The following is a 12,479-nucleotide window of genomic DNA, read 5'->3' on the forward strand; positions in this document are numbered from 1 at the left end:
AAACTACGGCAACCCTACTTCAACATAACCACGGACTGTCTAACTTGTTGCAATCAAGTTTTTCTATACACATATTAATGGAGTTTTTTCTGGAAGTATGGAAACTGTTGCCTTAGTAAAGCCTTTAACTGGTGCTGACACAACTTATGCATCATCCTTTCAAACCTTTGGCAGTATGCCTTCCTTCTTTTTTGGAGTGTAGCCTTTCTTGGGGCAATTAAAGCTTCTGAGGATGTAGGGTAACTTGCAGCTCTGCACTCCAGTCCTCTCTTCCTGACATTATATTGGGACCAGCTAGTCTTCCATCCAGATTCTTATTTTCTGCCAAAGACTTTGTCAATCTTCCACCCCAACTTTATATTACCTTTTTTCTTGTCCCCTGCTCTGTGTTGATCGTTGATCTTTGTGTTGATTGGACCTTGTTCTCCTAAATAAAAAAAAACCCTAATATTGTCATTGTTAATGCTACTCTGTATAAAGTTCACAAACTTTCTCCTCGGTTGGTTACAAGAGTGCTCATCGTCCCCTAAGAGAACGTTAATCCCAGAGCCATGTAGAACTACAACATTGTCACAGCTCTTGACTTTCAAATTCCACTGTGCTCTTGATACTTCAGCCTGTGCTGATGTATTTTTTTGAGCAATAATCCTCCAATGTGTTAACTCTTTAGGACAACCTCCTACAAATTTCAGGTGAGAAAGCTTGCTAGTCTCCCATATGTGTGTCTACACAGAGACCATGAAGAAGGATGGATAGCTTAACCTTAACTGAACTTCTCTTGAGTGGTCATTTGTGGAGTCACACAACTTTCCCAGCTGCACACTGTGGTTAGATATTTAATGTTGGTATGACAATCTTTGAACTGAGCAAAACCTCTTTGGACTTGCAAACTGGAACTTAATGATAGAGTATGTGAAGATGCACTGCATAGACATAAGTATTTCCATATGAATGGTTCTACAGATGACCATTCTTAAGAACTTCAGTTACAAGTGTGCAACATATTTTCTGATATAGTTTCAGATGGTCGCAATGGGAAAGGCCGCATCGGATCTCCAGATGAAGAACAAGAAGCTGCAAGCCAAATTAACCAAAATATTGCTCTGGCCATTGCTGGGAATCAGTTTAATCTCCTACGGTCCTATGGTTCATCTGTGTCCACATTGGTAGGTCTACCTACACTATGTGTTTGCATAATTTTTCTTGCTTTGTTACTCCCTATTACTGACCCAAATTCTAGGAGCCAACTTTTTGGGATTTATTATGTTCTTTCATTTGATCTAGTGGGCATACTGGGCATATTTTCCGGGGGAAGGGCCGTAGCTCAGTGGTAGAGCATGCATAAGGTCCCAGATTCAGTCTCCAGCATCTCCAGGTAAGGCCGCAAGAGACTCCTGCCTGAAGTCCAGGAAAGCCACTGCCAGCCAGTGTAGACAGTACTAAGCAAGTTGGACCAAATATCTGTCTCGGTATCCAGTAGCTTCCTATAGCTCTATGCTTCTTGAGCCTCCTTGCTGTTTGGAGCTGATGGGACTTGTAGTCCAAGACTTCTGGAGGGCCCCAGATTGAGTAAGGCTACTCCAGAGTATCAGGTGCTGTTTTTTGGTTGTTGTTTTTTTGCAAGTGTGCCGTTCACACCCGCAAAAAACCCCGGCAGAACTACACTTGAACAAGTAGCTCAGTGTGATCTGATAACTGGAAAGATTCCAGTTATATGCTTAAAGCAAAGCTATTTTTAGCTGGTAATCTCCTGCAGGCAGTAAGAAGTGGAATGGTGCCTTTTCAACTGGAATTGCTAGAGCCCTCTCTGCTAGTAGAAGAAGATGCTTATAAGTAGCTCATTTTCAGATAGGGCACTGGTGCCATCTCTGCTAGCAAATGGAAAACCTCCCCACACCCCGCATTGACAAGGTGTACTCTAGCCCACCACCTGAAATATATTCCCAACTCCCAAATCTAAGTGGCTACAGCAGATTTATTATCTGGAAACGGCACCTTAAACAATAGAAAGGAGCCCTACCAATTGTGTGACTGGTCACATTCGTTAGGACTATTAAATATGCCCTTCTTTATGTTTAACTTTCTTCAACTTCTTATTTTATTTGTTCCAAGCCCTACAAACAATACAACACTTTAAGTCCAGAAACTACACGTCACCTTTTGATCTGTTTCCTGTGGATCATGAAAAACGCTGATCAGAATCTTATTCAGAAATGGGTTGCAGACCTGCCATCTATGCAGCTAAACAGGATTTTAGATGTCCTTTACATCTGTGTCTCAGGCTTTGAGTATAAGGTAAATAGAATGGTGTCCAATCCATACTTGTTGAATTACAGACACAGTGTACAGATTTTCTTGGATAGAAATATGCTACAGCTACATTTATTTTTCAAGTGTGCTGAACTTTTCAAGAGGTACAAAATACTGTAATTGGTTTGTAAATTTCTTTGTACAGGGTGAGTCTTTTAAAAGAGGCCCATGGAACATGTGTACTCTGTATCCACGGGGCCTCTTTTAAAGGACTCACCCTGTACATTTAAAAGACATACTAACCTTTTGATACTGGTGGTTTAGGTCACATAATTTTTTATGTCTGTGCAGGGCAAGCAAAGCTCAGACAAAGTCAGCACTCAAGTACTCCAGAAATCAAGGGATGTAAAAGCTCGGCTAGAAGAAGCCTTATTAAGAGGAGAGGGAGCCAGGGGTGAAATGATGAAGCGGTGCAGGATGCCTGCTGGTATGCTCCTTGCTTTTTTTATCTCATTTGTGAAACCCAAAAGAAATTGTAGATATAAAAACACAGTTTTCCATAACAAATTTGACAGGAAAAGTGTCTGAGGAAATATTTGAAAAGAGTTAGTTTATTAATGAATGAATTAGAAAATTAAGAAGTTGCCTTATACTAAGAGTGCCTCTCCAGATTGTTACTCTTTTGTGGGAGGGATTCAAGAGCACACCGGAACTTTAGGCTTGTGCAATTAAAGTGACTGAGAGCAAGGAGAAGCAAGAGCCCTTACTGTTGAGCTCTGCCTTTCAAATCACAACCAGTAAAGGGGGTGAATGTCAACAACAACAACAACAACAACAACAACAACAACAACAACAACAACAACAACATTTTTTGTTGTTGTTGTTAAACTTAGCTTCCTACAACTAGATGGGATAAACTGTGCTTGTATACTTGAAAATGCCTGGGGGGAAAGTGTCAGCAGTAGACAAGGCACTGCATCTAACAGGATTATCATTGACTATTCTTTTCCAAGGCCTTCTTTAAGCAAATCACTTCTTTAAGCAAATAACTGCACTAGTTTGGCTTTTTCTTGATTGCTTAGTACTGCTCGCCCTCTTCTTTCATCCTCGAGTTTCTTTCTAGGAAGTGACCAGAAAGCTGGTTTAATAATTGTTTCAACTCCCCAATTTGATCCTTACTACAGTGTAGGCAAGAAGCTACAGTTAGAAATGGATATGGAACAACTGATTGGTTCAAAATTGGGAAAGGAGTACGACAAGGTTGTACAGTATATTGTCTCCCTGCTTATTTAACTTACATGCAGAATTCATCATGCGAAAGGCTGGATTGGATGAATCCCAAACCGGAATTAAGATTGCCGGAAGAAATATCAACAACCTCAGATATGCTGATGACACAACCTTGATGGCAGAAAGTGAGGAGGAATTAAAGAACCTTTTAATGAGGGTGAAAGAGGAGAGCGCAAAATATGGTCTGAAGCTCAACATCAAAAAAACTAAGATCATGGCCACTGGTCCCATCACCTCCTGGCAAATAGAAGGGGAAGAAATGGAGGCAGTGAGAGATTTTACTTTCTTGGGCTCCATGATCACTGCAGATGGTGACAGCAGTCACGAAATTAAGACGCCTGCTTCTTGGGAGAAAAGCAATGACAAACCTAGACAGCATCTTAAAAAGCAAAGACATCACCTTGCCGACAAAGGTCCGTATAGTTAAAGCTATGGTTTTCCCAGTAGTAATGTACGGAAGTGAGAGCTGGACCATCAAGAAGACTGATCGCCGAAGAATGGATGCTTTTGAATTATGGTGCTGGAGGAGACTCTTGAGAGTTCCATGGACTGCAAGAAGATCAAACCTATCCATTCTTAAGGAAATCAGCCCTGAGTGCTCACTGGAAGAACAGTTCCTGAAGTTGAGGCTCCAGTACTTTGGCCACCTCATGAGAAGAGAAGACTCCCTGGAAAAGACCCTGATGTTGGGAAAGATGGAGGGCACAAGGAGAAGGGGACGACAGAGGACGAGATGGTTGGACAGTGTTCTTGAAGCTACCAACATGAGTCTGACCAAACTGCAGGGGGCAGTGGAAGACAGGAGTGCCTGGCGTGCTCTGGTCCATGGGGTCACGAAGAGTCGGACATGACTAAACAACAACACAGTATAGGCCAATTGAAGATGCCCATTTTATGAGGAAGTGCATGGAACTAGTCCTCACCTGCTGCTGTTGCTTGCCTTGGCTGCCAAAAGCAGCCTACAGGCTGCTTTTACTGGTAGCTATGACAGGCAGCAAACAGTTCAGTAGCACAGCCACTTCTGCAGAAAGGTGAACTGAGTTCTGGGACTGGATGCCAGCCATTCTCTCTTTCTGCTTGCAGGGGTTGGTTACAAACATTTTACATTAAGAGTGTACATCCTATACCTAAGCTGGTGTGGTAGTCCTAGATGTTGTTGGGCTGCAACTCCCATCACCCCTTACCATTGGCCATGGTGCCTAAGGCTGGTGGTAGTTAGAGTCCCAACAGCATCTGGTAGCACCATGTTGGCTACTCCTGCTGTACCTCACCCAAGTCTGGACTTCTGGGCCTCATTCCTTTGTCTGCCTCTGTCCAATGTTTTGCTTCTAAAAGGTAAAGGTAAAGGACCCCTGACAATGAAGTCCAGTCGCGAACGACTCTGGGGTTGCGGTGCTCATCTCGCTTTACTGGCTGAGGGAGCCGATGTTCGTCCGCATACAGTTTTTCCAGGTCATGTGGCCAGCATGACTAAGCCGCTTCTGGCGAAACTAGAGCAGCGCACAGAAACACTGTTTACCTTCCCACCGGAGCGGTACCTGTTTATCTACTTGCACTTTTTGGTTTGCTTTCAAACTGCTAGGTTGGCAGGAGCTGGGACCGAGCAACGGGAGCTTACCCCATCGCAAGGATTCGTACCGCTAACCTTCTGATTCGCTCAGTGGTTTAGACCACAGTGCCACCCCTGTCCTGTTTTGCTTCTAGGTTGGTTTTATTTCCTGGCTCTAAGCCTCATTGTTCTCAGGGGCACATTGTTTCCATCTGTTGTATTTCAACAATTTCATACCAAATGTGCTCTTTTAGTTTGTGTGTAAAAAGATATACTTTCCTTCACTGCTAGCACAGTGGATGTAGCCTCTTGCAGTAGGGAAACATTGATATTAACGTTTCATTGTGATTCTATGTATGTTGCCATTTGTAGGGAACGATAAATTCCCAGGATTTAATGAGAACCTACGATGGAGGAAAGAGCAGACACACTGGCGGCAAGCAAACGAGAGGCTAGATAAGTAAGTAATTTAATGAATTTATATTGCTTTAACCAGAGCAGCTTCTCTCTGTGGCCATCTAGTTTCGTTCCTGAACCAAGGCAGAAAGTTCTATCCTTAAAGCATCCTGGACTGAAACATTTGGTAACTCTAAACTGTGGTTCTGAAATCCCTTTATTCTTCATCTTCTATGTCTATTTCTGAGTAGACATTTAGAAGAATGTATTCTTAGAGCTTCTTGCTTGCTTCTCTCCCCACCCCACCCCCCAAAAAATAATTCTATGGTGAAGGTACCTCTTGTCAGTATTGCAGTGTTTCATTCTCTCAGCCCACTCTCAGGTGGTTTGTCAATTTTAGACTTCATGATAAACCAGAGTTATCATAAACCTTGTTTTGTAAATCCGGACAAGAAGGCACCCTATCTGTCAGAGAACGGGACTCTCTGACAGGACAGAAACAGAGACAGTGGAAAAACAGAGAGAAATCCTAAGGAAAGGGGGGGGGGAGCAATTAGCAAAAGGAATTTGACCTTTGTACACAGAGAGGAAAGAGAAACACAGCAGTAATACAGTTGCACAGCTCAGATAGTGATGCAGACACAGATTTAGGGGGAGTAGAATCTCCAAGATCCTGTAGAATAACAAGATTAAATGAGAAGTGCGAAACTACCTGGAAGAGAAGGTGGCATTTTTCCTGTTGGGGAGAAAGGAGATGGAGCTTAATTCCGGCAACTGGGTTATTGCAGGAAGACTGAAATTAGTGGAGCTCCAACCGGGGCTTTTTGAAATGCCAGTAAATCTGAAATAATATCATGTACCTAATGGCAGCAAACCTAAGGGGCGCTAGTTAGGCTGGCATACACCAAATTGTCTTCCACCATGTCAGTGTCACTAGCATCTACCAGCTGCCCCACTCCTTCTAATGAAAGGGTTTAACTAATTCTGTTAAACTTGTTTAACCATGGATCACGACATCTGAGCTGAATAAAAGAGAAACAAAGAAGACAACTATTTCTGATGATAAACTAAAAGTAGACCCAGCATTGTAGTTTCAGGGGTAGTGTAGGTCCTGTTTCTAAAGCCTAGTATGCTAAAGTAAGAGGCAATTTGATTAATGAATTAATTTGGTAACTTGATTTGTCATGCTCCTAGAACAAAAGCTGAGATTGACCAAGAAGTGTTGGTTAGTGGGAACCTAGCCACAGAAGCTAATCTGATTATCCTAGACATGCAAGAGAACATCATCCAGGTAAGAAACTGGCTGCATACAAGTTCCTCTACCCTTGGAAAGGGAGGCTTACTTTCTGCCTCTGTTTTTGTTGTTGTTGTTGTTGTTCAGTCGTTCAGTCATGTCCGACTCTTCGTGACCCCATGGACCAGAGCACGCCAGGCACGCCTATCCTTCACTGCCTCTCGCAGTTTGGCCAAACTCATGTTAGTAGCTTCGAGAACACTGTCCAACCATCTCATCCTCTGTCGTCCCCTTCTCCTTGTGCCCTCCATCTTTCCCAACATCAGGGTCTTTTCCAGGGAGTCTTCTCTTCTCATGAGGTGGCCAAAGTACTGGAGCCTCAACTTCAGGATCTGTCCTTCTAGTGAGCACTCGGGGCTGATTTCTTTGAGAATGGATAGGTTTGATCTTCTTACAGTCCATGGGACTCTCAAGAGTCTCCTCCAGCACCATAATTCAAAAGCATCAATTCTTCGGCGATCAGCCTTCTTTATGGTCCAGCTCTCACTTCCGTACATTACTACTGGGAAAACCATAGCTTTAACTATACGGACCTTTGTCGGCAAGGTGATGTCTTTGCTTTTTAAGATGCTGTCTAGGTTTGTCATTGCTTTTCTCCCAAGAAGCAGGCGTCTTCTAATTTCGTGACTGCTGTCACCATCTGCAGTGATCGTGGAACCCAAAAAAGTGAAATCTCTCACTGCCTCCATTTCTTCCCCTTCTATTTGCCAGGAGGTGATGGGACCAGTGGCCATGATCTTAGTTTTTTTGATGTTGAGCTTCAGACCATATTTTGCGCTCTCCTCTTTCACCCTCATTAAAAGGTTCTTTAATTCCTCCTCACTTTCTGCCATCAAGGTTGTGTCATCAGCATATCTGAGGTTGTTGATATTTTTTCCGGCAATCTTAATTCCGGTTTGGGATTCATCCAGTCCAGCCTTTCGCATGATGAATTCTGCATATAAGTTAAATAAGCAGGGAGACAATATACAGCCTTGTCGTACTCCTTTCCCAATTTTGAACCAATCAGTTGTTCCATATCCAGTTCTAACTGTAGCTTCTTGTCCCACATAGAGATTTCTCAGGAGACAAATGAGGTGATCCGGCACTCCCATTTCTTTAAGAACTTGCCATAGTTTGTTGTGGTCGACACAGTCAAATGCTTTTGCGTAGTCAATGAAGCAGAAGTAAATGTTTTTTCTGGAACTCTCTAGCTTTCTCCATAATCCAGCGCATGTTTGCAATTTGGTCTCTGGTTCCTCTGCCCCTTCGAAATCCAGCTTGCACTTCTGGGAGTTCTCGGTCCACATACTGCTTAAGCCTGCCTTGTAGAATTTTTGTTGTAGTACACAGTATATAAATTGTTACATGTAGAAATTTTAAAAATGATTTTTTGCTTATTGCCCAATTGCTAAGAGTAAATTGTTTTCATGCTATTACCACCACCCTATACTTTCAGATAATATGAAATTGCATCTTTCAGTTTGCTGTTAAGGAGAGTCCACAGAGTACTACACAGGTCTCAAGTCCCATTGACTTCTGGGTCATACGCTCATTGAATGTAATGCTTGAAAATCCCTGTACGTGAATACACTCTTAACAAATCTTTTCTAGGTATATGCCTTCTCCCCTCTGCTGTGAAGGGCATCAAGGTAATTTCTGTCTATTGCGTAGGGTTATCTTATTGTGTCAAGACTGGCACTAGTATAGCATAAACTCTGTTTTTTAAGAATCCTCTTCTGTGATGTAGGCAACTTCAGCTATGGATTGCAGAGATAATGTCTTGGGAGGTGTGTTGAAAGTCCTTGTAAATTCTTTGACCTGTGATCAGAGCACAACCTACTTGACCCATTGCTTTGCTACTCTCCGAGCATTAATTGTCAAGGTAAGTATTTGGCTTCTTTGTTAGGATCCTGAAGGGCACATTATTGGAGCTCAAACCCCTTGTGATACCCTCAGAACATTGCACTGCAAGAGCCCTCAGGGTAACCTTTCCACAAAATTGTACATGCATTTGATAACTCAGTGAGTGGAGACTTCTGTTTCCAGAGTTTGAGTTGCTGGTGGTACACATAGCAGATAATGAGATAGAATAAGATTGATGGGTTATTACTTAGATTTCTTTAAATTTTAAAGGCAGGCCTTGTGATCCATCCTCAGAAAGGGAAAAAAATACAAACCTGGGCAAGATTTTATGTAATGGTTTGCTTAGTTGTCATCAAGGTGAAGTGCAGGAGACAGACCTCATTAGCTACATTTACCATCCCGCAAATGTTTTATTGTTAGGAATAAACTTCTGAAGAAATTGTACATACCCAGTGTTGTGGGAAAAGGTCATGGGGTGGAGCAGCTCAGCTATGTGGAAAGGATACAACCTTCTTAGCTTAGGAAAATGGAGAATAAGGAGGGACATGATAAAGACTTACAAAAGTATGTGTGATAGAGAATAAAACTAGGAAATGTTGTCATCCAGTGAAGCTGAATAGTGGGAGGTTCAGGACAGACCAAAGGAAGCACTTATTCACATAGTGCCACCAAATTCAGCTGTTGATGACTGTGATGGCTATACTGTATGCGACCTGCAGAATCAGAGGCAACATATTTCTATATTATTATTATTATTATTATTATTATTATTATTATTATTTTATTTGTACCCCGCCCATCTGGCTAGGTCCCAACAAATATTAAAATACATTAAAATGTCACAGATTAAAAACTTCCCTAAACAGGGCTGCCTTCAGGAACATACCAGTTGGGTTGGTAAAACAGTATGAGATGGGCTATTGCCCTTGTGCCGTGCTTGAGAACTTGCTGGAGAAATCACATTGACCCCTGTAGGAAAGATCTAGGAGTAGTTGGCCTTTGGTCTGATCCATCAGAGCGGTTCTTAAGAAATATATTGTATAGGTGTAACTGTAAAATCTCAGGATAGCCTTTCTAAATAAGGGCCAGTGTTGCCTGAAATGTGACTGGATTAACAAGTTACAGAGCAGTGCCATTAGTAGTTTTGAAATTCATGATTAAACTCTTATTTCATGTTATCTGTCCAATCTCTCTTACAATTATAATTACTGTACCATTGAAGAGATTTCCAGTGAGAGATTTCACTTTCTTGGGTTCCATGATCACTGCAGATGGTGACAGCAGTCACGAAATTAGAAGACGCCTGCTTCTTGGGAGAAAAGCAATGACAAACCTAGGCAGCATCTTAAAAAGCAAAGACATCACCTTGCCGACAAAGGTCCGTATAGTTAAAGCTATGGTTTTCCCAGTAGTAATGTACGGAAGTGAGAGCTGGACCATCAAGAAAGCTGATCGCCGAAGAATTGATGCTTTTGAATTATGGTGCTGGAGGAGACTCTTGAGAGTCCCATGGACTTCAAGAAGATCAAACCTATCCATTCTCAAAGAAATCAGCCCTGAGTGCTCACTAGAAGGACAGGTCCTAAAGTTGAGGCTCCAGTACTTTGGCCACCTCATGAGAAGAGAAGACTCCCTAGAAAAGACCCTGATGTTGGGAAAGATGGAGGGCACAAGGAGAAGGGGACGACAGAGGATGAGATGGTTGGACAGTGTTCTCGAAGCTACTAACATGAGTTTGGCCAAACTGCGAGAGGCGGTGAAGGATAGGCGTGCCTGGCGTGCTCTGGTCCATGGGGTCACGAAGAGTCGGACACGACTGGACGACTGAACAACAACAACAACAACAACAACCATTGAAGAAATATGTCTTCTAGACAAAATGACTTGACACAGTGCTTTATGCTACCATTGTAAATAGTTAATCATGCACCATAGGTATGCATAGTTCATTTTCCTTTGACAATGGAATTCAAAGAATTTTAGCAATGTTAGGATAGCCAGAGAAATAAGCAAACGGAATATCTGGTATAGTGGAATCTGTCGGCATCCTTCGGGGGTCGGGAAGCCAGCTGGCTAGCCCCCAGCTGGATCATGCTCTTCCAGCTGCCTCGATTCCCCGATCTCTGATGCGACGTAAATCAGCAACTCAGACACCAAAGCCTGAGCACAATTCTTTGCAGAGCGAACGGTGCAAACAGAACAGGCTTGTGGAAACATACTATTCAAGCTACAGATTTATTACTCATAAATCAGAACAAAGAAACATGTCGTCCCTCTCTCTCTGCTCTGAGAGAGTCTCAAAAAAAAAAAAGCTATACACAACGGAAGTTCCCAGCAATCTGTGCTGGTGTGTAAACAGACATGTGACACACAACAGTTCCATGTCTGCAACTTAAGGTGGAATGGAATTTTCCCAACATCCTCCCCCTTTCCATGTAACCTGTGGTGCAGTGTTTCAACCTAACTGCAACCGCTGTACATAAACCTGAAGTTGTCTCTGTTAACAACTTGAGACAACAGATCCACAGGAATTTCACTTCCTGGCATGTAGGACACCTGAATAAGTCCTTTCCGGATACACTCCCTTGCATGATGTAACTTTATCTGCAAGTACTTGGTTCTTTGTTTGCAACGCTCTGAAGCTAGCAAAGCCGAGCAGGACCTGTTGTCTTGATACACCTGTATAGGACATTTCACACTTACCCTGACATCCTGAAACAGTTGCAACAACCATTCAAAATCCATAAGTGAATATGACAGTGCATTGAGTTCAGCTTCACAATAACTTAAGCTCACTGTCATCTGCTTCTTGCACAGCCAGTCAAACAGACAGTGGTTGTACATGTAGCACACCCCGGAAGTACTTGTGCCATCTGTGGTGTCACTTCCAAAACTTGGATCTGCAAAAATCTCAAGACCTCCAGACTTCTGACTAGTGAATCTCAGACTGTAGTGCATAGTACCTTTCAGATAACGTGCTATGCGCTTCAGAGCTTTCCAGTCCTGAACTACTGTTAGCATGTCTGCTAAGCAGATTAGTGCTTACAGCTATATCAGGTCTTGAACATCTGGCAATGAAATTCAGTTTGCCTAGAATGCATCTATACAGTGTTGTGTCAGAAAATGCTTCACCAGTATCACTTCACTGGAAACCTGTTACCAATGGTGTGTCCACAGGATTTGCATCAACCAAATTTAGTCTGGTTAACACATCAGCAATTTTCTGAGATTGGTGTACCAGAAAGTCACCTGCCTGGTTTCTCTCTACTTCCAGAGAAAGATAGTTGGATATTTCACCAATATCCTTCATGTCAAAGTGCTCCTTCAATTGAGCTAGGGTGCTCTGGTATAGAGCCTGATGCTTCCCCCCCCCCCAAAAAAAAAGTTCATCAACAATGCACACACAATACAGTTTGTGCTGCCCCTCCTCTTTGACAAACACATGGATCAGCTTTACCTTGGTGAAAACCTAGAGAAAACAATGTCTCTGTTAGTTTTGTATTCCAACACCTGGCACTTTGAGACCATATCAGGATTTCTGTAGCTTACAGACCATTCCCTTCTGTACCTGCACTCCATCAGGTGGAAGCATGTAAATCTCCTCCCCCAGAACCCTGTACAGAAAAGCTGTGTTCACATCATGATGTGAAACATGAAGCTTCTCTTCTGCAGCAATCTTGAGCATAAGCCTAATGCTCTCATACTTGCTGGTGGGTGAGTAGGTCTCGTGGTAGTCCTGTGAAAAACCTCTTGCGACCAATCTGGCTTTGTGTCTGTGCCATTCTGGTCTGTCTTGGCCTTAAAGACCCATTTGCTGTCCACCAGCTTCATTCCTGGGACTATTGGAACCGGCTC

General features: G+C 42.7%; 1 protein-coding gene across 1 annotated transcript in view; it reads left to right on the top strand.

Moving 5' to 3' along the window:
• Positions 1-12,479, top strand: part of DOCK8 (dedicator of cytokinesis 8) — a 172,266-nt gene that overhangs the window by 122,411 nt on the left and 37,376 nt on the right. Inside the window, exons 30-35 of the mRNA XM_033163798.1 lie at positions 1,018-1,166; positions 2,113-2,295; positions 2,602-2,737; positions 5,462-5,549; positions 6,680-6,776; positions 8,509-8,643. Coding sequence (XP_033019689.1) covers positions 1,018-1,166; positions 2,113-2,295; positions 2,602-2,737; positions 5,462-5,549; positions 6,680-6,776; positions 8,509-8,643 — 788 coding nt within the window. The remainder of the gene's footprint in view (positions 1-1,017; positions 1,167-2,112; positions 2,296-2,601; positions 2,738-5,461; positions 5,550-6,679; positions 6,777-8,508; positions 8,644-12,479) is intronic.

The sequence above is a fragment of the Lacerta agilis genome, chromosome 11 (assembly GCF_009819535.1).
Source record: "Lacerta agilis isolate rLacAgi1 chromosome 11, rLacAgi1.pri, whole genome shotgun sequence".
NCBI classification, from domain to species: Eukaryota; Metazoa; Chordata; class Lepidosauria; order Squamata; family Lacertidae; genus Lacerta; species Lacerta agilis.